At 42.6% G+C, this 27,441-nt stretch overlaps 7 protein-coding genes across 7 annotated transcripts; 6 read left to right on the forward strand and 1 right to left on the reverse strand.

The window, feature by feature from the left end:
• Positions 1-492: 492 nt before the first annotated feature.
• Positions 493-734, forward strand: PHALS_04232 (uncharacterized protein; the record flags this gene model as incomplete). The annotated part of the gene is made up of 2 exons (XM_024718305.1): positions 493-627; positions 705-734. 2 exons carry the CDS (start codon positions 493-495, stop codon positions 732-734), a joined length of 165 nt encoding a protein of 54 aa, XP_024583717.1.
• Positions 735-12,585: 11,851 nt separating this feature from the next.
• PHALS_04233 (dihydropteroate synthase) lies at positions 12,586-14,306 on the forward strand (the record flags this gene model as incomplete). Its single annotated transcript, XM_024718306.1, has 7 exons — positions 12,586-12,634; positions 12,699-12,921; positions 12,979-13,127; positions 13,188-13,684; positions 13,742-13,792; positions 13,859-14,053; positions 14,118-14,306. The coding sequence occupies 7 exons, from the start codon at positions 12,586-12,588 to the stop codon at positions 14,304-14,306; spliced, it is 1,353 nt and encodes a 450-aa protein (XP_024583718.1).
• Positions 14,307-15,261, forward strand: PHALS_14993 (uncharacterized protein). The gene has a single exon (XM_036407156.1). It carries the CDS (start codon positions 14,501-14,503, stop codon positions 14,747-14,749), a length of 249 nt encoding a protein of 82 aa, XP_036263408.1. The 5' UTR covers positions 14,307-14,500; the 3' UTR covers positions 14,750-15,261.
• A 1,437-nt stretch (positions 15,262-16,698) lies between these two features.
• PHALS_04234 (uncharacterized protein) lies at positions 16,699-16,985 on the forward strand (the record flags this gene model as incomplete). The annotated part of the gene is made up of 2 exons (XM_024718308.1): positions 16,699-16,796; positions 16,865-16,985. The coding sequence occupies 2 exons, from the start codon at positions 16,699-16,701 to the stop codon at positions 16,983-16,985; spliced, it is 219 nt and encodes a 72-aa protein (XP_024583720.1).
• A 4,051-nt stretch (positions 16,986-21,036) lies between these two features.
• PHALS_04235 (Tetratricopeptide repeat-containing domain) lies at positions 21,037-22,674 on the forward strand (the record flags this gene model as incomplete). The annotated part of the gene is made up of 1 exon (XM_024718309.1): positions 21,037-22,674. The coding sequence occupies one exon, from the start codon at positions 21,037-21,039 to the stop codon at positions 22,672-22,674; it is 1,638 nt and encodes a 545-aa protein (XP_024583721.1).
• Positions 22,675-22,897: 223 nt separating this feature from the next.
• On the reverse strand, positions 22,898-23,809 carry PHALS_04236 (uncharacterized protein; the record flags this gene model as incomplete). Its single annotated transcript, XM_024718310.1, has 5 exons — positions 22,898-23,104; positions 23,178-23,224; positions 23,288-23,498; positions 23,639-23,725; positions 23,801-23,809. The coding sequence occupies 5 exons, from the start codon at positions 23,807-23,809 to the stop codon at positions 22,898-22,900; spliced, it is 561 nt and encodes a 186-aa protein (XP_024583722.1).
• Positions 23,810-24,485: 676 nt separating this feature from the next.
• Positions 24,486-27,425, forward strand: PHALS_04237 (iq and aaa domain-containing; the record flags this gene model as incomplete). The annotated part of the gene is made up of 3 exons (XM_024718311.1): positions 24,486-24,496; positions 24,555-24,660; positions 24,732-27,425. The coding sequence occupies 3 exons, from the start codon at positions 24,486-24,488 to the stop codon at positions 27,423-27,425; spliced, it is 2,811 nt and encodes a 936-aa protein (XP_024583723.1).
• Positions 27,426-27,441: the final 16 nt, after the last annotated feature.

Genomic DNA, 27,441 nt, shown 5'->3' on the forward strand with positions numbered 1-27,441 from the left:
AAACCAATACAAGTGTAGCGGATCGCAATCCGCTACCTCCAAAAGTAGTTAGTACCTTAACTAAGGCTAATAAACTCTTTGGTTTCAAATTCAAAACTGAGTTTTATTTTTTTATTTGCGGCAAAGCCGCCAAATTTAAAATGATACGATTTCCTAAATATTTCTAGTAAAATTTAAATACATGCATAGCTACTGGCCACCTAGCCACATACCGTATGCTTGTTTGGACCATGCCATCTCGTGTGACACCCCCACCCTGTTACCAGGGTACGTGTAACCCGGTTGCAAAAATTTTCCCTGAGCTCCTTCGCAGCAGCTCATTTGCAAAATCAACGCTTCGTAGCCCTGTTACCTAGCAATAGCTTTTTGAGATGCTTGTAGCAATGAATTTGGTAGCTTATCAGCTTTATTTTGCCGTTTTGTTTTACACAAATCATGTATGTGATCTTTTGAAATCAATCTATTTACATCGTGGAAAATTAATGTATTGCAATGTGCGATCGAATACAAACTTGCGTCAGTGATTCCATTGATCTGAAGACCCAATCCACCGTGCGGCCTACAAGAGCTAGCCGTCACGGTGTTGATATTATGCAGGTTGTCGCTCTCGCTGGAGCCTGCGATGAAGTGAATACTATTTGTTGCTTGTGACGAATATGCGATTGACCGAAAATCACTAAATGGTCTGGTCATTCGGGTGGCAGGTTCAATCAATCATGAAGAGCATTGCTTAGAAGATTTAAGATCGTATAAATGTATCCGTCCCTTTAAATGCAAGGCTAAAATCTTGTAGTAAACCAATCCCTCAGCATTCGTTTTCAAGATCATGACCAATCAACTGCTATTCTGTAGCACGTCCTTGCTATGAATCGGTGCGCATTAAGCTTATTGTAAGCCTGCACTCCTCACCACTTGTCGTAAGCCTTCCTGACGTAGAAAATCGGCCTCGAGTGGATAGATTTACTCTCATAACCATTTTGAGCGTGGCACAGAAGAAAGCATTTACGACGTCAAACCATCCCATATGTGACACAATATATAATTTTGAAAATCAGATCTGTCTCATGATGACTTATTATTCCGGGTGTAATATTTGTGGCGGATCTTTCATCAACTCTTCGTCATAATTTTTCGACAAAGGATGAAGAATGTATAGATTCCTTGGGACAGTATCTCAATTTTAGCACTAAAACCCCTCTATAATTGACCTCAATATAAAGCTTATTCGTGCTAGATGATGAGCATAACTTCTCCTCCGGAACAAACCATACCAATTTGGTGATTTTCCCATCTTGCAACATCTTGCGCATGTTATCTGGAAGTTGATCGTAGCACGTAACGAGTAATACTACGCGGGTAAAGAGGAGAGTACAAAATGTTTCAAATTGTGAAAGCAATTCGACACAAGTGCCTCTTTTACCACAGTAACTTTCTTACATCTCACACAACACAAGCCGCTTGGCTTATTGTTAAATCCCGACCTTTCATATATCAACTTAAGTGTACTCAGCAAACCAGAATGTGTGGTCAAAATATAAAGAAAACTTTAGTGGTTACTCGAATTGAATTGTGGCACGACAACTACCTCGCATGATGTCTTCACGGCGATAAATGCAAACTAATTAAGTCAGTATTGATCGAAGACATCAGTCGGCAGAAATTTACCCAAAGGTTACGCCTGCTGGTGAGAAGGTAACAGCAAAAGTGAATATATTTTAGCCATAATGTCTCCACCGACATAGCACACATGTTCGGCACAAACTAAGTATCGTTATCTCTGCTTAAACTAAAACTTCATCCGCGCTTTTGGCATAGCATCTTGATCGTCAATTTCACTGTATTTGCACTTATGTTTCTCGTATCATGAAATACCGCATCAAGAGAACAAGCCCTCATCAGACTTGTTGACTTGACGAAATTTGATGCACATGGGTTGATAGAAACTTATACTTCATACACACGTCTACGTATGCTGCAAATCGAACTCTAATTGTTGCACTCATCGCCAATGGTGAATGTATCCTAGTTACAGATCTCAGAACATGCGCGTTTCAAGAATATCTACCTCTTGATCCAAAAATTGCTCAATTAAAAATTCGATGGCCAAAAAAGCTGCTTACTGCTCAGCTATTTTTAATTTTCAGACTTTCCATATCCTGTTTCAACTTATTAGCGATTCCACCGTCAACCTTGATGCTAGTTGCTCGTCCACAGCCCCGTGAAGTCATGTTGAACTTTCTTGTAGTACTGGCAAATATTGATGATGTATGGGTTAGAATTCTTAATGCGATTAATCAATAGTCAGGCTTAGACTTTATGGATCTCCTTGGGTTATCATTACTAATTTTAGTGAATCCGTTCAAATTTGCCTGGTCGTCTGTTACCTATGCACATGCAAGCACTTTCCATCTCCTGTCGTTAAACGAAATGACTTTGATAGTTTCACTCTCTGTGATTACCGATAAAGGCTTCGTGCAGTCTGTTGCTCGTCTTCAAACACAACCTTAGTACACGTGTCCATTTATTCCCACCGCATTGCAAGATCCATGTCCAAGATAACTCATAGCATATCGTGCGTTTTCTCAATTCGATTGAACTTTTGAGTGAAATTTGATTTCTTATATTCTAATCCAAATTATTGCTAAATCCCACGCTGGATCCATCGAAAGTTGTGAGCTATCATTCACTGTATTATTTTCTGCATGTTCATCACATAAATAACTAAGCAAGTACTGGGAAAAGCTACTACGACTTTCAACACAGCAATCAATGTAACGGGATTAGGTTGCGACTCAAAGTATGACCTAGAAAGTTTTACGCAAAATACTGTGTTTTACAATGCTCAGAGATTGAAGTCGTGCACTCCACCCAGGAGCAAGACTGAGAGCCGCCTCAGTAATCAAGTGCTCACTTTGCTTTGCTATTTCAGGAGTGACATCTCATTGTATCTAAACTAATACTACATGTCAATGATATAATATCCATTAGTCAAACTTTCTTTATACTGCTCGACACGAGGCCAAAGGCCACGCTCAGTTTGGAAATCTTATCGTCTACAGTTGTACCAATGCCTTGGTGCCTCTAAGATTTGCACAATTACACAAATGGGTTATGCGAGTTATGTCAATTGTTCAAATGTGAGTTGTATGATTACACAGAAGTATAATTTACACGCGCTCAATGTCACAGTATGTACTTCGTTTACCCCCTTGAACCACACTACGGTTCACGCTTATATTGTTTTTAAAAGACATAGCCCAAATGTGAACGTTGAAAGAGCAACTTCTGTGCTTGTAGATACAAACCACTTCTTGCAACATACAGTGCCGATTCCTGATAGCATAATCGCATCGGATGTCCACTCCCGTACCTATCCAAATGGCTTAGCATGACCCTGACAAAGGCGCTGTTCTTATGGCCGAAGATCTTAAAATAATTGTTGGTGTGGAGCCTGAGGTGTTCTCCAAAAGGAGGCTTGAGTGGGTTATCCCTAGCCCTAACCTCAAACATCGAATGACGCCTCTAGTTGTTATTGAGGCGTCTGTTTTGCTCTAACCCTTGCGCACCAATTGCATGTGCGCACAAACGTGCTTACTAAACTCATATATTTTGGTCCAGAAGTATATTGCGCAGAGTGAGCAGTATGCCATTTTCCTTCCAAGGTGGCCATCCAAGGGAAAACATGTGCGTCGTATAGTATTCTGTATCTCATGAGGGACCAACACATGCTAAGTGGCATGTAGGTCAGTGCTAAATTGAAGCAAGCCTAATGATAAGGAATGGCGGTGCAGCGACAGAGCGGTATCTGATCTCAACTTCTTGCTTCCCAGCGCTTTTTCAGCATAACACATGTTTCGGTGGACTCGTACGCTCTACGTATCACCTTATCGATTGGCTACATCACCACTGTGAGATGCGATGTTTCATAGCTGGGGTGACGCAAAAGCGCGATTGTCACCACACACATCTTTCCGACCGATATATTCTATTTGGCCAATAAGAGCAGCCATCTTGCCGTTCGCCGGCGACGACATTGCTGTGCGCAACGGCATGATCTGTGTAGATCAAACGTGTACACAATAAATGAAAGCAAACTTCATTGCATGTAATTTCTTCTCGTGAGATAGGTAGTTCTGCTTAGATACCTAAACACGATAAGACTAGAATGCGATGATGCGTTCATATCCATTGGTATCTGCTTGAAGTAAATGATATCCCATGTCAAAGACTGAACTGCCACGGACAACCTGAAATGATCGATTCAGACCTGAAAAAGCCAGAATTGAGGTTGCCTGAAACTTTCTTCCACAGTCTAGAAGACCGCCTCATCTGCCGTGTACCAGCAGGATTGACATCTTTTCTTACAAATTGGTCCGTGGCAGTACATAAACTGCACCATCCTTGTTCAAGCAGTTGGCCAGGTCAAGACAATTCCTAATTTTTTTAAAACAGAAATACTGGCCGATCTTCGATGACCTTGGTCTTTGCGAATTCTTTTCGCAGGCTATGTTACTCATTCAAGTCATCATGAAAGAGGGTTTTGTCAGCATCAAAGTCATTTCAAATCTTGCTAAAGCGCATACACTCGAACACTACTCACTACTGTTGGATGTTTCTTCGCATCTAATGTTCGATTCTTTAAGAACTATGAGCGTATCGTACCCAAAACGGGTTGTTCATGGTGCAATACATCCTGAACACCTGCGTGACAATATATTTCAGTTCCGCTGGTGAGTTCGACAGTCCACATGGCATAAACAGTTAACCCCAGAGCATCCCGCTTGGATTTTACACTGCAAAAACATCGATGTCTCTCATGAGCACTCGATAGCGACATCAACTAGGTTAAGAAGACCGAACATAGTGCGACCAATCAGGTAGCTCTCTAGCATGGGATTGACGTTTGCGCTGGAACAATGGATACGACTAGCTCACGTTAAGCACGTAATGTGCCACTTGCCGTTACCTTCCCAACACATAGAGCCCCATCGTTTCTCTCTCGCATCAATATGGGGACACACCGTCCCTTGGCAAAGTCGATGGTGTGTGACACAGTGTTTTGGTTCCGGAAACCAAGTCGACACAAATCGCATCCCGTCAGAACGAGTGGTATGTCTTCTGTCACCACGTTGTGATATTCCTTTAGACAAAAATTACAGCATCCTCATCAATAACCAACCCCCTCGTCGAACGGAAGGCCATGCGAGTGTTTACAATGTTAAATTAATGAAGAAAGAAAAGACCAGCTCTTTTTTCAATTTCAACCGTACTTTTGGTGGCTTCACCGTTTTACAAATTACCCAGAGGAACAATTTCTCATGCTGAAGACTTTTAATTCCCCAGACTATCCCGATCACTTTATTTACTAACTTAATATTTTTCTCGCCACCACAACGCGGATCTTTACTGCCCCGTATGGTGGGTCTGTCACACGGTAAAGCTGTCTATCAATACCATCCCATTATGTCAAATATGAGCCACATTCTTTTCTTCAGAACTCGGTTGCTTTGCTGCCGCCCGACTTTACAGAAGACCGCGAAACACAGTTGCTCGTGGATCCACTGATTCTGATGCAGAACAGCGCGACATGCAATCGCTCTTCCTCCCCACTAACGCTTGCACAGCACATCACTTTGCAGCTGTTGCGAACAACCTCACCATATATCATCTGACGAACTCGATTTGCCGTATTTTATTCATGTATCAGCCAAAATAAACTCTGGAGACATCTTGGGATTGCAGATCACCGTCGCATCTGCCTTTCGAACTCTGTCAGATAGTAAACAATATCCCTGCTAGATAGTTTGAACAAGTCCATATCCTGCTTCGAAAATCAGGTATTTTCATGTCTGCTTTAGATTCTTGGTAGAGGTGAATTCAAGACTCACCAGATAATAGATGCTTGGCACTTGAAGCTATCGATTTCTACTCGATCCTGGCTCATAGCGTCCGAGGAGCACCATATTCGGCATGAGATCGAACTATGAGTCCAGATACAGGCAAGACAACGTTTCACGCTGTCAAAGTCCTCATCCTTCGCATAAATCTCAACTCAATCGTCAAAATGTTGGCGCGGAAAACTGTATCTCTATTTGACATCTATAATACCTCTGTGTACTGTCTACAGGAGTCGACATCCACGCATCGTACATAATTGCACGATGCTGCTGAGTCTATCAGGACTTTCCATAGCTTCACAGGGCCCGTGACGTTTATGTTCATAACCAATAATCTTTTGGCTGTGAACTCCGCCTCTCTTTTACAAAAATCGCCCCTATGAACGCTCATTTATATAGTGAATGCGTTCGCTCTGAGCTACAATAAAATCCAATTATTTCCAATGGAGCGTTCTGCGCCGACTGGATTTGATGTTTTCTGTGAGTTTCCATCGGTCGACCCTATGTCAGAACCCGACCCTTCGTACCTAGACGAGAGAAAAGAAGGGCGCAGGTGATTCGTACTATCACATATGGGGCATCTGCGACTTCATCGTAGCTGCTCGATAGCTAAAGCTTTATCGCTTACTGAGGAGAAAGGCCAAAGGCCATTGCCTCTGGCGTGGTCGTGAACTTTTCGTCTCTGGAAATCCTAGTGGCCTTCGCGGCGCATAAAAATTGTATCTGCTTCGAGTGTGATACCCACCACACTTGATAGGGGGTGGATGCGAAAGATCTTGAAGTAAATTGGGGACCTCATAGAATTGGTAATTCTTTGAGAAAACTTACCGCCATCGGGGCGGTACGAGGTTGCGACTCCTAGACATTGTCCGCTAGTTCCTGCCTCGGTGAAGGGTAAAATCAGACCTGGAATGTGCAAACTTTGCCGGATTGGGCAGTGCAAACACCCGCGACATCTGTCGTTTCAAATCATTCATACTGATAGCACCTCTACCGCAGAGGGACTGCAAGAGTTTTTGACCAATCCTGTGTGCGACCTCATAGCGTTAGAACTTCAAGCATGCACAATCTACCATATGCAGTAAAAATTGACGCAGAATGTCGGCGCAAAGTGTGGAAAATTACTTTTCTTTACCAAATTCGCTTTGTGCTTCGCTCAAAAGTAAGCTTCAGTGACTAATTCCTTTGTAAGGGAAAGTTTCGTGTCACACAGTGTTTGGTTCCGGGAACCAAGTTAATTTCATAACATATCCTCTACTCGGGAGGTACCAGATGTGGTGGATCCTTCGTCACCACGTCGTGCTGTTCGTTCGACAAATATTAACTTGAGGTGGCACTATCCTTCAGATTGCCGTCTCACTCTTTCAACTCAGAGCTTTGCATGTGTTCTCAATGACAGATCCTTCCATGACTGGTGACTCGCTCAGCTCCTCCACCAGTACCAGCCGTATTATTTCGGTGACCTTGTCGATTTGTAATATCATCTGGGGATTATTCACCCGGCTCTTTATATGCATCTCGCTTGACGGAGTGAAAGAAGACTTACAACCCCAGCAACTAGCGGATTACTCCATTCACGCGAAAACAAACTTTCTTGCCACTCACTTGTGGAGCTTCACTACTTCTCATAGTGGGTCTGTAACACGATATTAATGACTCAGCAGTACGACATATCGTGACAAGATTGAAACGATATTCTTTCAATTACGGGTTGGCACTTCTACTGGAAACTTACAATTACAGTAATTTACCGGCCCTAAAACAGCCCGTAGCTGTTTTTATCGTCCCTACAGCGATACACTTTGAAGATCGAGTTTTCTCAGCTCCTATTCGATACGTCGTTCGCGGCATTCCAGCCACAGACTATCTAGAATTAAATCTTTTCATGTTCAGGACAAGACACTGTTCTACGCTGTCAAAGTTCTCAATCTTCGATTGAAACTACAATATAATTTTCGACGCTTTACCAGTGTTCACATCACGAGACGCATAATTATGGTATCCATACTTGACCCACGCGTACTGTCTACCGTTTTCAGTAAACGTGCGTAGTACGTGATTACACGATATGTCAGGACTTTGAAGGCTTCACAGAGCCAGTGAAGCTGAAGTCAACATCCATCACCCCTGAACTGCAAACCTCACCTCGCTTAAACTAATTTGTTTCAGTTAAGGCTGGGATCCATTGTCTATTTCCACCGCAAAAAAAACAATCAGATATAATTTTTTAGCTTGATGGACTTCGCCATTCGCCGCTACGGGTCCGTCGAATCCCGACATTTAGATCTTTTCAGCCGAGAGTGGAGGGGGCAAGAAAGGCAAAGTTGTTTCGAACTGTCGTAGATAAAGCAACTGCAAGTACCGCGCAGCTAAGAAGCAACTAAGAGAATGCTCTCTTCTATTTTTCATGGCTGAGGTCTATCGTCTCTAGACCAATATAGACCTCCATCCGACCCATCCCTCCTCGCGCGTAGCCTCGTACACTAGAGACTATAAGCGAAACGCACTGTTGCTCTGTTTTGATAACGGCAAAGCATGGTCGTAAAAATTCCAACGGGAGTGATTTCACCCGCTTTGACCTTCGGCTTTCAAGGCTGAGACTGTGTGTATCATCTGTTTGCCACCGGCGTCCGGCTGAGGCACAATTGGATGTGCTTTCGCAAAACTGGCAAAAAATCATAGAAGAGCGATTGCCAAATTCGGCGCTTTGACTGCCAGGATTTCTAGTCCAGTTGAGACAAACAATAGTCATGATCCTATCGAGCTGATCTGGTTGTTCAGAAAAAATGTACTCTAACATTCCATGTCGCATCCCCGCACAGCTATAAGTCTTCCGCTACTCGGTCGTAGGATTGACTACAAGAGCTTTTAATAGGCCATTTAGACATTACATGAAGGTACATTTCTTTAACTCCTGTATGTATTGTGGGAATACATGACAGAAGATTACAGTATGGTAATTCCAAATGCATACGTGATTCCTTGTATAGATCCACAAACATTTTGTGTGACGCAAAATGCTGGTTCTTTTTGGCGATCTGTACTGGTGACGAAACCGACGTGTCTTCGTCCTTAGAAGTGGGTGGGGTAATCCAGTCACTTCTACTGGATACTTTCCACAAAAGTTAAAGTTCAAGCTATCGAAGTGGGTGGCGTAAGTCGGCTCCTTCTACTGGACACTTTCCATGAAAGTTGAAGTTCAAGTTTTCAAAGCTCAAGCTCCGTACACCCTCGATTTATAAATCAGGAGCCCAAGGTTTTACTTGTAAAACCTCCAGGAGATCTTGGGGTGTTTTGCATGTAGCTAGGAACTATAACTCACTTTATTTCAGTTGCAAATTTACCTTTAAGTCATCATATCGTTCTTCTTTCCTCCAAGTCGGGACTGTCCTTCTCCCCCCACGTCGGGAATCGCTTCCTCGTTGCACAAGCGTGTGTGTTGTGTTTGAGGGACTGTTTGCGAACAGCGCACTCTTACAGTGCTACCAAGTACACAGGGGTTGCCATGAATTCTGCACCAAAAAGGCTTTGACTCCAAGAATCTGCGATAACAAACTCACAAAATATTTATTGCGTACAGAACCAGGAGCGGAACCGAGAGCTTCTAACTTAGCTACTTCCTGCGTTGCTCTGCAAATTCAATAATACATAGGATTGAGAATTAATTCTATCTAGACTAATGCGTAAAATAAAAGCTATCTCTCGTCATTATTGTTTGACATGCGGCTAACAGCCTCCGTGTACCATGAATCTCTTCCTGAAGGAGTCCCATCATATTCATATATACCTGTATATGTACACTTTTGTGTAATGCCATTTGAATCATTTATTTAAAGTACTAACTTACCCGTTATGGATAGAAACATTACAATGAACTTGGTAGCGGGGTTTCTTGTCATAATAAATACTCGTAGTAAGGCAGATGCAGCTTGCAGAGCGTGCCAGCGGATTCCGGTGGTCAGACGACGTCAATATTGACATACAGGGACATCATCTGACCAGAATTTCGGAATGGTTCAAGTCAAAAGAATACGAAAAGAGCTGCTCACGTCAATATGCGCAATACAGAGGTTATTTGCACCACAACAACCGCGGCGGAAAACATGGAGACTTTGACGACGGCGAATAGCGGTAAGCGAAGATGATGAGATCACGATTTCGATTTCTGGTAGTGAGTGCATCGTGTTGGTTGCGTGGATAAGCTTGCGCTATACAACATCGTTCACTGGGTAGATTCTGCGGTAGGAAGGACAATGCTGTCTACATCAATAAGGTGCGAACGGACTGTTTTCGGTAAACTGAAGGGCTGATCTACTTTATGCAAAACGGAAGAAAGATTGAAGTAAGCGATAGGCAGCAACTGCTTCAATATTTGAACAGTGCTCAGTGCGCTACGTACAACTCCACGTTTAGTCCGCAATCCATGCTCAGGACTCTTTTCCAATACACCTTCGGTGTTCGACAGCTCGGATACTCCGATATTCAGCACATTGACAGTCCCGGTCTAGTGCCCGCGCCAATATTGTTTTTGCTTCCTAGCGGAGGTGGGTTCATGTCTCAATAAAGCTCCACCAGTAGACGTGCGTGGAGCGCCCAAGGTCTTCGACCTTCAATCGATCCATGGTCCATGGTGCTCCAACGAAGGACAAGGTCATACCTTGAACCCAAGTCTAAGACTATGCAGCGTTCCACGCTATCCAAGTCAAGAAACTTGACACCGAGGTCCACGGGGACCCTCGGCACAGTGACACATGTTCCCGTCGCTAAGCGAACAGTGATGGTGTCGCTCAAACGTGCTTCCAGCGCCTCAGCATACAGCTAACTTTCTTCGACCGTGGAGCGTCGAACATAATTACCCGACGCCCCGGAAACGATCTGAATCTTCCATGGCTTCTTTAAGCCTTTCACGGTCGCTTTTACGACCAGCAAGCCCGGCTTGCATACACATTCCGTGTCTAAGAGCACGGAGCTCTTCGGGGCTAGGCCCTGCTGCCCTCTACCTCATTGAGTTTCAACAGAGCTCAGTTCTTCCGCAGTAGGGCTTCCGCTCCTACTGGGCTTTGTCATTTCCCCGCGACAAACCAGACTGGTGAGAAGCGGAACATCAGATCGATTAATTTTCACGCGCCTTGCGCATGGGACAACCAGTGAGGGTGACGGGTGTCTCCACAGACAAAACACCGTCGGGTGTCTTAACGCTGCCTGGTAGCTCGGAGCTCTCCCTCCTCTTTTTCAGCATAGCTGAGACTTATTGGCTTAGGCCCGTTCGAGGAGCCCTAGGGTGCGCATTCCAACCAAGTCGTGCCGATTTAAAGTTGAATTCGACATCCAAAGCACATTCACCACTCTTCGAAAGAAGACGTGTGCACTCAGAAGACTTCCATTCTGGTCACGCCAGCGCGAAGGCCCTCCATAAAGGCGGTCATTGCGACCGGCTCGGGATGAGGATCTGCTGCCATCCCGGCAATAAGAGTTCTCAACTCCTGGACAAAGTTTGCCAACTCCTTCTTGCTCTGTGTATACGATCACACGTGATATGCCTGGTTAGGCTGTGAGAACCATTCTCGCGCTCGGCCTTCGATCGTAGAGATTGCTAGCGCCACTTTTTACTTCTCGTTCTGGAGCATGGCGGATGCTATTGCATCTCGGCCTCTCTCATCCAGAGCAGGAGATTCTCTCCATCCTTACCCTCGAAGGTCTTGACGCTCACCATGAGCGGCCTGGGTCGGGAGGAGTCATCCATCGTCGACAGCGACGTCTTCTTCTCTAGGTGCTCGTTTTCATAATTTGAAAACGCCTCTAGGCTCGCACTTATCGCATTAGGTCCTTGCGAAGCAAGGTATTGCACGCCCTCAGAGCCAAGCAGGGACACCAGCTTTTTATGCCCGTCCTTGATAACCTGGAGCAAATAGGAGCTTTGAACCATCCTCATAGAGGATCAGTCGTAACGACTCAGGTGTAGTTTGACTATGACTGCTACAAAGTGCAGCAGGTTAGCCCTTTGCTTAGAGGAAGCTTACTAAGGTCACCGACCTTACGTTGTATACGAGTGTAACGTATCGCAATCCGCTTACTCCAAGAGTACTCAGAACCTTAACCAAGGTAAAGGGACTCTTCGTTTAAAATTTAATTGTCTTTATATGCGGTAGAGCCGCCTATATCTCAAGCCTCAGATTTTTCGAATTAAATAGAAACACCTAGTTTATATGTATAACTGCTGGCAGTTCGGCCACGTAGTGGCTTCTTGTTACGGTGTAGCCACACCATTGTATGATTACTAGAACTTGTGTAATTCACACCTTTGTACGGTCACACCATTTTGTTTGACCCACCCTTTTATACAAGGGTACGTGTATCCCGTTTCATCTTGCCAAGAAACTGATAATCCTGTGCTAATAATTCTCGACTTAAATTGCTCCGAAATTGATTCTCATCGTCGTGAATCGACGCGATAGTAGTATAAAAGACCAAGGCTACGGACCAACACCAGCTTTATAGCGCCTTGGTATATTGTAGGCACCTAATAATTTTTTTAATTCTTCATTAGTCAGCAGCTTTTTAGTCAAAATGTTGTTTTTTAGAACAAAAATCTCTAATATTCACTCCTCCATATATATGTAACCTAAACGTAAAATCAATTCTTACATTAAAAATTACTCTGATAATATTTTAAATTGATTTTTGGCTGATGGCAGCTCCATCGGCTTGTGTATATGCGGCGCTAGGAACAAATTTAGGTGCGTCTTCCATCCTTTGATCTATAATCGCTATTTTTTAAACTAATCTTTATATTCAATATAGGCGAGAAAGTCACGAATCTGGAAAATGCTGTGGTTATGTTGACAGAAATGGTTGGAGCAGTAGAAGCGACTTCGTGTCTCTATGCTACAGCCGCACAATATGTCGAGAATCAACCATTTTATTATAATATTGTCATCAAGATTCATACAAAACTTAAGGCACAAGACGTACTTGTGGCTTTCAAAACCATCGAGAGGAAGATCGGACGCACTCCAACAATAAGGCAAAGTCTTCATTGGACGGTTATGTGAAGTATTATACTAATCGTGTTAACTTTTAGATGGGGACCTCGACTTATTGATATCGACATATTGTTTTACGACAATGTACACGTTACAATGGATACAAAGGAAGGGTTTTTAATCATTCCTCATGAACGTATTGCTGAACGAGACTTTGTACTCGCTCCATTATGTGATTTAGCTCCAGGTAGAGTATCATAGATGCTACAAGAGAGAATTATGTGCCTGATGAAAATTGTATTTTCAGATCTAATTCATCCAGTGTTAAAACAGCCCATACGAAAGCTATACGCTACACTTCAAGCTAAGCAGCAGCATGTGTCACCTGTACCAATGTTACCAATAATTAAAACATCACCGTGGCCATTGAGAAAAAAGACGTTTATTATGGGAATTGTGAATGTTACACCCGATAGTTTTAGTGATGGTGGTGGGCTGGATACAGTTGCTGCTGCAGTACAAAAGGCGTTAGATTTGGAACGTGGCGGAGTAGAGATAATTGACATTGGTGGAGAGTCGAGTCGTCCAGGAGCGGATCCAGTGACGCTTGAAGAGGAATTAAGGCGCGTTTTACCCGTGATTCGAAGACTTCGTGAATGTAGCAAAGTGGCAATTTCAATCGATACGACAAAAGCCGACGTTGCACGTGAAGCAGTGAAAGCAGGAGCAAATCTTGTCAATGATATATCGGCAGGTCAAAACGATTCTGAAATGTTGGCTACTGTCGCGAAATTACGTGTTCCGGTAAGTGGTGCAATGTGGGCGTTTAACAACATTGAAATTAATGACATGACTTGATAGATGGTGCTAATGCACATGCGAGGCACACCAAAAACAATGACTGGACTAAAGGTTTACTTTGAATGAACTTAAATTGTAGCTGGAATGATGACATTTCTGTCCTTTAATCATATGTAGGAATATCAGGACGTTGTAGCAGAAGTCAGTGATGATCTTAAAGAACGTATTGCAGCTGCTGAAGCAGCAGGAATCTATCGATGGAATATTATTCTCGATCCTGGTATCGGATTTGCGAAAGCTCGCGTTCTCAACCTTAAGCTTTTGCGAAATCTATCAAATGTAAAGCATATTTGTCATGGGTTACCACTCCTGGTTTGTGATCGTATAGTTTGATAAAATTATGTTACTTCAAGTAGTTTTGATACCATTTGCTTAGATAGGGTCGTCGAGAAAACGATTTATTGGAGAAATCTGTGGCCGTACAGATCCAAAAGACTGCGTTTTTGGCACAGCTGCAACGTGTTGCGCAGCTATTGAGCAAGGAGTCGATATTTTGCGTGTTCACGATGGAGCTGAGATGGTGGATGTTGCTAAAATGTCGGATGCCATTTGGCGCGAACACTAGATGCGATTGGACTTCATATCGACAAAGGGAAAAATATGCCACCACAAGTCTTCTCCACATTATATTTGACGATTCTTGCGCGATTTTTTCATCAATTCAACAATGTCAATGTTCTAGACAAAGATGCCAGCTAATCTTGATATCATTTCAATTACTGAGCTTTCACTTTGGCATTGTTCGTCCCGCTGAAAGGAATGATACTTAATGAGATCAACAGTATTGATGTAATTTGGATTTTGGTTCGAAACTTGCTACTCAATATGGGACTTCATTGCATAGAATGTCGGGACGGAAGGGAAAAGATACGCTTCTCAGAGCAAGCCGACGAAAATGGCAATATCTTTAAAGCATTCACTATAGCAAATCAGCAGCAAAAGCAGGCTGTAATTGAAGCTCAATTTCTCGCAAACCAACTCGCTTCTTTGAGCTTAAGATCGGATTGAAGATGCTATTCTAAGTGCTGGGAAAATCAAAGCTATGAAGAAGCAAAACGATGCCAAAATTTATTCCTGCTCGGCATCCGTACGCACCATGGATTTTTTATTGTGTAAGATAAGGAAAGCAAATTTGGCGTACAGACACTGCATCCGACTAGTGTTGGGGAAGAAGTTGAATCAAGTGCAGCTTGATATGGCGTAACAATTGTGACGCTGAGCCAAATAACAAGGGCGTACAATTGCTTCTAGACGCCATTATCGAAAATATGCCGTCACTTAAACTTGACTCCATTTAGAGCATACGCAGGCAAGAATAAGCGACGACGCAGCGCTAGAGCAACACGAAAACTTAAATTTTTCCGTGTTCTTAGATGACAACGTGAGCCAAACTCTCAAGTGTTGTATGGGGCAAGTGAGAAGCGATGACGAGCCTGAATCATTGTCGGTGCTATGCGTGATAGCTGATCGTGGCTATATGACAAATGGTGCCAGTTTGTGCACACACGATGATATGATATACTTGTTCATTTCTGCATGCCATCAATCTCGCCCCAAAGTGTTTAGTCGCACCATCGTTGATCTTGGTCTTGAATCTTCAGTGTGTGACAGCCTTTTGATGGTACCGTCACTACTCACACTCCTTCGCTTTCAATGCGGTTGTTTCTTCCCGCATTTTTTCAATTGCTTGTCCTTCAGCATTCTACTCACCCATTTCCATTGGTTTACCGCGTCTGATTCTAGACGCTTTTCACAAGTCCGTCGTCGCACAACTTATAATTCACATTATCCTTGTTTCAATCTCGTTCCAACTTGCGCTTTTCCCGGTCAATCTGATGGCAATCTCCTCTATGGCAAATGTACTCGATTTCTTCACGGCATTATATATGTCCCAAACCATAGATGAACATACTTTGCAGCATGTTCATTTACATGAGATCGATCCTCTCCACTTTTTCACTATTTGCCTAATGCAGTGATTTGCTTTACTACCCTTGGGATACAAGTATCTGCGCAAAATGAGTATTGCGGACTTCTCGCCACAATACGTGTGAACGGCAGGTCAATTGTTGCTCGAAGAAGCCATGACGTATTGAAACATCTACACTTCCTTAATTTAGGTTTTCGACAAAACACTCTACAGCTTCTACAATCAATAAAATTGATTTTACACTTGTTTCCCAATATGATCTTCGATGTCATTGTCCCCTTAAGCTCCGTGCAAATCACTCCTTAAACCGCGTCGATTGGTGCATGGCTCCCGATCTCGTCTATACTTTCAATTTCTCGATTACTTTTTGTTGTGCGCACATTGAACTATATGCCTCACGTGATCCAAGATTGACCGTCCTGATGATTCTGACATAGGGGAACGAGTATTACGTATATTAGTGTGCACAGACACTGCATTCAGTGCCTCAAATTGTATTGCTTCGAACAAAGTTCATTTCCTTTTGTTCGATATGCAAATGCAGATACAACTGAAACAAGAGATACTTGTCCCTTTCTGGAGGTTCCGCTTAGTCAACGCGCGGAATGGTCCCATAGCACGATTCTCCGCGATGGCAGATGACAAATAAGGCGAACCTGAACAAGGAGATCATAACTTTCTTCAATTGACCCTTGAGATGAATGTGGTAGATTATAAATGGGCCAAGTCTAAATACAGCTGCATTTGTAAAATGTAAAAGTTCAAACTGAGAGAATACTTAGCATCTCGACAACCAACAATCTTCGCGTTTTTTTCGGATTTGTCCAGAATTTCTCTTGCTAGCTCTTATCCTAAGAAGTCTTTATTGTACTAGCAGATTGTATAGTTGTAAAAAACAGATGCTACTTAGGTATGGGTATAGCTTTGCATACCGTTCGTACAGGAACCAGGAATGTATCGGTCCAAAGCTCTCAATCGCACTTCTGACTTTTAGGAATACAATAATCATTCCTTCAGTCATGTAGTGATGCGCAGTAACTATTTTCCTCAGTCCCATGCAATGCATGAAGTGCTGTCGATTTTTCAAAGTGAACGCCTAAAAGATGGTATCACCCCGTGTCCTGTGTACATTTGTATTGGTCCCTTTGTAGATATTCACTGTAGGACAATAAGGTTATAACATGTTTTACAAGATTTATAAACGGTACTTCCGTGAAAATTGCTAGTGATGTCCAAACACAAGCAATAAGCTTTGTTTGTTACATGTTGAACACTTTCGTATTACAACATTTGTTTGAGTTTTTGCATGATTAGAAATTTGTGACAAATTTGGAAATCATCGAAAAATCAAAATTCGATGATATGATTACGTTCAAACATCATACCAGCTATAACAAATCATTGGTGACATCGAGGTAGATAGTCAACTCGTGTCAAGCGGAAAAGTCTTGACTAGTGACGCTTATATATGAGCATTAAAGTCAGCAAGCAGGCTGGTAATTTGTTGATGCTCATCAACAGATGATAAGCACCGCATGATGAACACATAAAGGGCAACAACACTTTATTAACTTGTGATTTTTTTAATATGGCATCATATTTATAAACTTTGAGCGTGAACCCAAAATGTGATTGCGGGCTTTTGGCAGCTCCCATGTTTGATTCTTGCTGGTAATAAGTTCTGCATATAGATACATAGTCCTTATCTATCTTGTCGCTACATTAAATTCGTAAACATTATCAATAAATATTGTTCAATCACGAAATTACTTAGCATCGAACTTCCTTTTCCTGTAGCATAGCGATATGCAGCAACGACTTCCAACACCTTCAAGGAGCGAAATAACTGTCGCGAGGCTGCTTTGATATTTTTTCAAACTCGAAGTTTTTTTCTGTACTACACGGATCGAGAATTAAAGCTGACCTTACCTTTCGAGCTTAGTGTCGACAACGATCGTACAATCTCCAAAATCTGGAAAGTAGCGGATAGCGTTCACATTATACCAGGGTAATAATTTGAGATTTATTGTGAAGCTCTCGATTTGTGAGCCCATACTTCTATCTCAAAGGGAGGTATCTTGTAGGGTGAGGACGACAGAAATAAGTTGCTCATCAGTGGTAATCTGAAAATAACAAAAGTAATTGATACATTTGTATACGTTGATGTGTGAGTCGAACAAAATCTTGTTTCGAAAGCAAACCTTTCTCTATGTTACCTCGTTACTTTCTATTTTAATCTGAGTTTTTAAGTACAAGAAGAATGCTATAATTGCGCAGCAATATTTGATCTTAGTTGGTGTGTAAATTCCGCTCTACACGCGGAAGCGACAATTACGCGACAAAAACAGTATTGAAGTCTCTGTTCACCGCTCGAAAACTTTTCAAACCTTGGATGTGCTGTTATATAGGTCATCTGAAAAATGAGTCATTTTTTCAAAATGTGTGGACTATAGTAATGTCTAAAAATTGCGGCTTAAATTTTAATGGAAAAACTTATCATGGAAAATATGAAGTAGGAAAAAGAAAGAATTTATTAATCGAATATATAATCAAAGACGGAAAATATATTACTAATATGATTTTAGCTAAAAAAATGGTCGATTATTAAAACCAGATGAACATTTATTTAATGTTTGTGCAGAAGAAGGTTTACATAGAGCTAAAAAATGTTTTATACCTGCGCTGTCATATATTATCTCTGACATAATTGACCAAAACTCATCATAACAAAATCGTCGCAAATATATCTGTTTTATTATCACGCGTTCACGAAATCGAAAAATCTTGTCCGTATCAATAGTTTGGTGCTTTGAGCATTTGATAAAGACAGAAATACAATGTGGACGCACACATCATAATACGATATGTGCCCTGTTACACTCTCTTCCACCATGGTGTCTACTATGGCTAGCTACATACCGGATTATAGCGTATCTACACACTTCTGTAATGACAATGGTCCTTACCACTGAGAAGGTGTGACATTAATTACGATTGTTATGTGTGAATCATGGAGCGGGCTGGTGAGAAAAGGTGACATTTTACACAAGACACCGACCTACGGTATCAGAACGGGTAATGGCAAGTTGCAAATTGTACGTAGTTATAATAAGCTTGATGTAGCTACGCTTTCGGCGCAAACGTCGTTACTCGAAAGGATGTGCTGTAGATCATCATGGTCGGCTGCACTTGTCCAGCTCTCAGGCTAGTTGATGATTATTTTTAATAGCTGCTGAGAGAAGCGCACCACTGATTAGTTTGAGTGTACGCTCGGGGTGGGCTGGTTGTATAATAAGAAGTCTATGCACCAGCGACGCCGGGCCGTCGTGTGACGTCGCTGTTCAGTCCACAGCGAGTCTATGAACAAACTTATTGTAACTACATATTGGTCCATAGTCGTGCAGAGCACGGGTAGTTAGATTTGGAGTTCCACAATAAAAGTTGCGATCTTTGCACCAGTGTATGCGCTAGTCAAGATAATTGCCACTATAGAGGGGGGGGGTGGTTTTGGCGCCAACAAGTTCTTTTTACGTTATCAAACGAATGGACGGTGAACACAACTGTAACGGGGTTACATGTCCCCAAAGTGTAACGGAGTTACACGTACCCTTGTATGAAAGGGCGTGTCACACAAGATGGTGTGACCCTTATGTGTATGGCTTAAACAAGTGGTGTGATCACACAATGTTGTGAATACACCGAAAAAAGAAGCCACTACGTGGCAGGATTGTCAAAAGAAATGTATATTAATTAGGTTTTACTATACTAACTAGGTATTACTATATTGATCAGGAAGACCTAAAGTTTTAGATATTGGCGGCTCTGCCGCAATTAAATCAATTAACTGCAGCTTTAATTTTGAACGAAAGAGGTTTTGGAGGCAGCGGATTGCGATCCGCTGCACTCGTACTGGTTCTTGGTAAGAACATCAGGTCGATGACCTTAGCTTTGTTTCCTCTATGCAAAGATCTACGGCAGCCCCGCTACAACATCTACATGGGTTGAAGCCATTGTAGATTGGTCGGTGCCTCTATTCCAAATGGACTCGAGGAAATGGCTTGGCTGGCTAGCTTCCTGCACAAGTGCAGCGCAAACAATGCCGACATGACACGACCTCTCATCAATCTCCTAAGAAATATTGTCAAATATTGTTGGGGTGTGGTGAGATTGGCACCCTTCACTGGTGTTAAGGAATCCTCCTGTGTGCTGGTAAATTGGCTATACCGCGTCATTTGCGACGCTTCGTCCTTTGACTCTTAACCTCACGCCATGCGCTTAGTATACTTTTATAATTTAAATATTGTAAAACAGACATAGTAAGTAGTAATTTGCAATCCAAAATCACTTCGAATCTATGTCTTGAATTAAAAAACGAGCAGGGTATTTTTGTCGCTTCTGCTCTTGGTAGGACTGGTAGACTAATTTGTTCGTATATTGATGCGGATTCTCCGTCAATGCTTTATATAATGTGCACGACAACACTGCTGCATTTACAACCTATTGGGGCGTATTGGACTTGGAAAATAGCAGATTCTTCAACGACAGAGCAGCCGCAGTAAATGCTACAGAAGGCCAAGATTTGTTACGGTGTGTCCTAGTTTAAAGGAGCCAATACACTCGCATTCTACTCAATATGACCAGGTGTTGTACGTTGTTCCTTGCACAACACCACACACAAAAAATGCGACGACGAGGAGCACAATCGGCACTCACATCAATACCCCAAGCTATCAACGAAGGAGGACCTCAGTTTGTGTCGTTGTCTTTGGAGTAATTGATGTTCTAAACAGCAAGATCTAGCACCACCGTACACTTGTCTTGTTGCCATTTGTGACAGTCATAAAAAATAAAACTATTATCAGCAGCAACTTCGTCCCCAAATGAGACTTTGAGTTTTCTTTTCATGTTCTTATCCGTCTTTAACGCCGTGTCATCTTGTACACTTGAGTAGGATTATTTGTTCTCCCGGCGAGTCCAGATTCATCTTGGTATTTTAAATTTCGTGTCAAGGGTCGACTTCGTACCGAAAGGGTTATGCTGATGGAAACAGCTGCACTGCAGATTTCCAGAACTAGTCTTTAAGTATTTTGTGCACGATCCAAAGGAATCTGACAAAATGACAATTTCAGCGCTCAACTAGCTGTTTGAGCTTTAATCCAGCTATTTGAGTCAGGCCCTTATCATTTAAACGCATATGTGATGTATGTATTATTTGTTACCTTCGCAGTGATCTCACAAACTCCACGTAAAGACGGTGATAAGTATTTTACCAAACATTTGTTTATTTTTCTGTATCTGGTGATTTTAATTTTGAAAAAGTTTGGCCTTGAGTGATTTTGGGATATTGTATGACAATTCATTAATAATGAATCCATCAGAAGACATGGCGCGATTGCGCAATGCCTTGATTGCGAGCGACAAGCAGACGCAGCACTTTCTTCAACCACTTCTTCCTTTGCGTGGTGTTCAGGATTTACTACTGACATTTGTACGGGACTCGTCGCGGTCGTTTGAGGACTGGATTTGGGACCCTCAGGTACGACAAACACTCTTGCGCATGCGAGACATTGAACCACAGGATCATGCTGAGAGTAAAAATCTGGACCAATGGTACATGAAAGCAGCAGAAGAGCGATTTGAGGCGATAACACTTCAAAATCCAGACGACGTGACGCCTCCAGAATTTTTAGAGGAGGCAGATAAAGCACAGAGCGCTGGCAAACTTAAATTCAAAGCAAAGAATTATTATGCTGCTAAAAATGCGTTTTTAGCAAGTATTGCAGCTGTATTGAAACATCAGCAGAGTGAATATTATGGAAAATCGATCCCAGCAGCAAAATGGGACGATCTTGACATGCAGGAACGATACGTTACTCTCTGTAATAACGTTGCGATTTGTGGGTTGAAGATGAAGGATCTTTCTCTGATCAATGAGTATGCAGCCAAGGCGCTAACGGTGGACAAAACGTCGCAGAAAGCGCTTTATGCCATGGCCAAGTTACGGATTCTAGAACATCGCTACAACGAGGCGGAGGAAATCATTGACAGGGCATTGACGACTTATCCTGACAAAGCTCTCTTTCTTAATATACGTAAGGAGATCAAAGCAGTTGTAAGAAAACTCGCAAAGGAACAAGCGGAATTGTCTGAGTTGAGAGCGAAGCAGTTGGCTGCAGCCGCGAATGCAGTAGAGTTGGCAATGACACAAGAAGAGCGGGAAGAGCAAAGAAAGAAGGAAATGCAAAGAAAAATCGATGCGGTTCCTCTCCCGACTCGAGAAGACGACATGTTTGCTGCGGCGAGAGTTAATGTTTATCTATCGAGGATCAAGCAGAAAATGATGGTGGATGTTCATTCATGTCACAATGCCGAGTTGGGCGAAAAGTCTTTGTTTGAGTGTACAGTTGTGAATGGTACGACAGGGGAAGTCCTTGCAAGGAATATCCAAGGTGGCTCGAAGAAGGTGGCGAAGAATAACGCGTGCAAACTTGTGATTGAAAAGCTCTGGCGTGATAAGGAAAAGGCTGGCAAGTTGACACCGGAAGACGTGTCGTATTTGGAGCTGTATGAGCGTGCAAAAGCTGAGAATATACCGCTTGTGAATGGACCAGAGTCACCGAATGTGCCTCAGTCAACACATGATAATAAACTGCAGATGCCTACTCGGGTGAGTTGGATGGAGCGGCAGCTGCAACCGTTGCCGTTATTAAATCAATTAACACAGCGTGGAAGTCTCAATGCTCAATTTGATATTGAAGATGTGTCGCCCTGCAAAGAGGTGACGGAATTCAAGTGCACCGGCTTTTTAAATGGCGAAGAGATTGCGACTGCTAACGCAATAAGCAAGAAAAAAGCCCGTGCTGAGGTTGCCAAACAAGTACTTTCTGCTGCATTTGAAAAGAAATTGCTGCTTGTTTACGACGGAGCTAAGGATGAGGATGTCAACTGCACTGAAAACTATGCAAGAAAAGGAAATGAAGATTTTGATGTCGTGCCGGCCTAAGGATATAAGATTCCTCTATATGCTCGAAAACGTGCTAAAGCATGGATACTCTGGCTGAGTTTATTTTGTGGCTATTTCTGTCATATATGCTCAAGACTCGTAGTATTCTATCTTTTGATTGTGCTAATAAATTGTTTCCATGTTTTTCTTCGCCTGCTAGAGTACAGATTCGGTGCCTCACTTGTTTCGTTTGCCCCCCTAACTAAATGTGTCACATATGACCTTAATCGACATGTACGTCGAGCGAGAGCTGATATACTTTTTGAGCACGACGTGCGCGCAGGAAGTACATGATACTCGTGCCAAAGACACACATATACAGGAACGCTGCAAGAAAAATGCTCGTTGCCAAAGATGACTTTGACTTTCCGTGAGGTGGCTTGACCTTTATATATAAAGAGTTGCTGCTTACAATGCAACCCACAATAAGCTAGCAAGCACAAGTCAGTACAAAAAACCTATCAGTCAAATTATCATATCGACGATTTCGCCGTCAAACTCACCAGCAACAAGAAGCCAGAAAGCGAAAAAATCGCGCAGCAGATGATACCTGTTAAACGCATGAAACGTACATAAGAATAGCTAAAGAAGTCAAGTAGGCATTCGACGCTACCAGGATGTGTCTGCGGTCCTTGACTCGATCCTTGCGCAAGCAGCTCTTCAAGATCAGCAGTGTCTCCAAGGTCGCTTACATCACTCCCAGGCGAGCCCACATTAAGGTGTTTTAGATTGGCATAGCCAGGTTTTCCTCCGCTTACGACAGACACAATATCCGTCCGATCAAACGTTGCAGTCATCTCCTTGCGCAAACCACCGTAGACATCCTTCATGCGTGACATGACACACACAGCACTCACGAAAAGGTCAGAGCGAGGTCTATGACGAGCCCACACGCTGTGAGTTTCGGTTTTAAACGCCACGTGCGTTGGCACAAAAATAGAATTAAGAAACGATGGCTTCTTACAACTGAGCCCGTGCGAGGGGGCGGCGGATTGACAGCTATTTTTCCTTTTTGCGCTTGCGTTTGTTGATGAGCGTGTAGTAATGGGAGCTAGGATGACGTTATGCGGCGCAGAGATCGACAGGAATAGACTTCGACACCAAAGAATGCTTCACAATTACGGACAAACGACATTAGAAACGCTGTTTAAGTTTATTTTTTTACAGCCAATCCCAACACGCCAACGATAACACTGGCACACATAATTATTTTCTTGTCAAAATGCTACTATATCAGGTTTTGTTAAAGCCAGCATTAATAAATTAAACAATGCATCAATCTTGTGTTTCTTTATGATCGTGTAGCCGGCAATCCACTTAGCACGACATATCAAGTAAAAGACACTGCAAACGGAAGTTTGCTTAGTTAATCTGGCATCCCATTAGTAAAGTGTTATCATCTCATTCGCCGGGACAAAATCTTGACGACAAAAATTGGTTTTTCAGCTTCACTAGTTGCAAAAGTAGCAATGGTAGATCATTCGGCGACTACATTGTTGAACAGCAAATATTCTGGATAAATAAGAAAGGAGAATTTATGCCTGCAAACTCTGTCTACTTCTGACCATACGCTAGTCAGTCCTTTGCAGAGATCCCGAACGTATAACGAGCCTTGATTGTTAGTATGTTGTATGTACGCTGATACAATGTTCGTTCTGACACCAAAGCAAATCCACGAAGGCTTTCGATTAAATAGATCGAGAATTGATATTACGTATCCGAGCATCTCGAAACGGATTTCGCAATAAACGCATTGAAAATTTCCAATTTCAAACGTCGCCTCGGAAACAAGAGCTGGAATAGACTTGATCATGGCAAGGAGGTGCGTCTTTTTTGATCAGCTTTTCGCTTTCTGTCAACATAACACTGTGTTATAATAGCACGTATGACCATCGATGGCAAGAAGCCATGACGGAAATCAACGAGCAGGTCCATATTGAAGATCATACACTTAGTGACGGTCCAACTGGGACATCAAATGAACCGGTGCTCTATTATAACAAATCATTCACTTAGCTTTTGAGTTTTCGACTGATGTCGTAATTTTGGAACATTAGCCACCTCAAGCTTCGATCGTCGAAGCTTTTCAGCATTATGCGAGTCTGTACATTAAATATATTCAGATTCTTACACGCTTGACTGAGTGCTACGACCAAATGGTTCATCCACAAAAGCGCATTGATGTAAAGCAAGTGATTGAAGTTGTTGCGACTCGCGTCGTTGAGCTAAAGCATCAACTTGTAAAATGGAATTTTCCCAATCCGGATGTCATGACACAGCCCGAGCGCAGTTTTCCTTGGGAATATGTAAATCTAGACAATATTCTTGTAGATCTTAAGTTACCACCCGAGACAATCGAGATTCCAATCTCACAATCTTTTCTGGATGACCAACACGAAAATCTTGTTCGGAGAGATCGACTTGTTAAAGGATATATGAAACTTAAACATGGTGTAGACTCGATTCAACTTGATGCAATGAAAAAAGCCGCTATAGCAAAAGAAGCTGGTGTCATGTCACTAGATGAAGCCATTTCTGTGGTCCAGAAGAATGAAAAAGGTCGTTTAGGTCGTCAGCAAAGCCTCCATGACCAGGAATTGCGGGAGCAGGAACGTCAGCGTAATTTTTATGAAACATCTCAAAGTTCACTTGAGATGGATCCAGATGTTGCTGCTGCCAACATCCAAAGGATGTTTCGTGGCTTCTGGTCACGTGCTACGGCCGATCGAGAACGTGATGCTGAACTTGTGTTTATAGGCATGAAGGCACCACTTCTTGATCGTTCAGCAATGAACAAGCGCCTTACGGACGCGCGTCTTCAACGCCGATCTGAACAGCAGGATAATAAAGAGGAATACGAACGAGCATTAGTTACACTGCATGAAGTAGTGACTAGTGAAGAAGGTCCGTTGATGAAGGAAAAGATGCTGGAAGAACGGAGACGTTGGATCACAGATATCATGGCAACAGGACAATTGCCTGAAGATCTGTCAGGTTTTTATGCTGCTTCAGTTAGCGGCAATAGTAGTGAAGAAATGGCGATGGCAAAGGCAAAAGAAGAAGAGATGAAAGCGAAAGCTGACAAGAAAGGAGCTAAAATGAAGAAAGAGGACAAGAAAAGTGGAAAAGGAGCCAAAGGGAAGGGCAAAGACGTTGCAATAAAACAGGAAGAAGCACCTGAGAAGCCACCTCCGCTGACGGGACCTTCGGAACTTAGTTCAAAGCTAGCGGGAGGCGTCATGCAGTATAGAAAAGTGTGGATCGAACGTCAAAAGATGGACAATTTTTATCAAAAATACGACGTCGCTCTTGCGAAGGATGTTGTACGGGGACCAGTGGAAGTGCAAGTTCGTCAACAAGTGGATGAGATGCTGGTTCTTCAGCTTATGAACATCAAGACTCAACTTGAGGCAGCAAGTTCCCGGAAAAAGGGAAAATCGAACAAGGGTAAAGCCAAAAAGAGTAAAGCGAAAAAGGGTAAGAAAAACACGAAAGAGAAAGGAAAAAAGAGCAAACCATTACCTGGTGAGAAGATTGCCGAGTTGAAAGGACGTGCTCCTGACTCGTTTTTAAGTATTTTGGTCGATTATCAAATTGTTCACGCTCCACGTCCCGGGGTGCGCGTTCGTGATTTTATCGGAAGTTTCAACCTTCTTGGAACGATCTTACAGCATTCAGATCGTCGAGATCGAGTGGGAAATTGGGTTCCTCAAGATCCTTCAGCAGCTCAATTACGGCAACTCATCACAGAATATGGTGTTTTACCCTTAAGCTCGCCATTTATCAGAGCTCGTACTCCACTGATACGCTCGATAATGCTATATGGTCCTCGTGGATCAGGAAAAACATTCTTGGTCAGTGCATTGGCCAACGAGACAGGAGCTCTTTTGCTCAATCTTTCACCAAGTAATCTCACTGATAAATTTACTGGTAAAAATGGTCCTACAAAGCTCGTTCATATGGCTTTGATGTTAGCGAAAGCGACTACACTTCAGCCAATTATCATTTACATCGACGAATGTGAGCAAATGTTTGCTGGAAATGGGAAAAAGACGAAATCTGCCTCCGTTACAGAGGGACCGGCTCGGTTTAAGAAAGATCTTTTGTTGTATGTTAAAACTGCACTTGAACCTTCCGATCGTGTGCTGGTTGTCGGTACATCATCAGATCCTAATGCTGCAGATGTGAAGGATTTACGAACATTTTTCGACAAGTTTTTATATCTTCCATACCCAGATTATGCGTCGAGATTATTGTTATGGAAACACGCTTTACGCTCTACAATATCAGCACATGCTGCAACGTTAAACTTTTCATCAATGGCAACGGTGATGGCTCTTGCTGCAGCGTCAATTCCAGCGTCTAAAGCTTCAACTTCAGGACCTGCATATTCTCGCTTGCAAGATGGTCGTCAACAGGAAGCTCTCGATCTCTCAACACTAACTTATATTTCCGAGGGTTATGCGTCAGGAAGTATCATACGTGCAGTAGAAATCACGCTCACTCCTCAACGCGTCGAGTGTTTGCATACATGTCCATTACGTGAAGAAGAATTTCTTAATGCATTGTCGCATCAACCTGCCACTTTTAAAGAAGATATCGAGAAATTTAAAACGTTCACGGCACTCATTACCGGCTTGAAAGAAACTCGTGATAAGATACGCAAAGCAGCTATGGATGCACTTAATATAGACGATCGAAAAGACACAAAAGGAAAAGGTGATCAAAATGGAAAGAAAGGTAAGAAATAAGCAGCTAGCGTACGAT

This window comes from Plasmopara halstedii (assembly GCF_900000015.1).
Source record: "Plasmopara halstedii genome assembly, contig: Scaffold_2547, whole genome shotgun sequence".
Classification (NCBI taxonomy): Eukaryota; Oomycota; class Peronosporomycetes; order Peronosporales; family Peronosporaceae; genus Plasmopara; species Plasmopara halstedii.

Bases quoted from the DNA above. Each gene is read 5' to 3' on its own strand.
- PHALS_14993 (XM_036407156.1), top strand. From the start codon at position 14,501: ATGATACTTAATGAGATCAACAGTATTGATGTAATTTGGATTTTGGTT.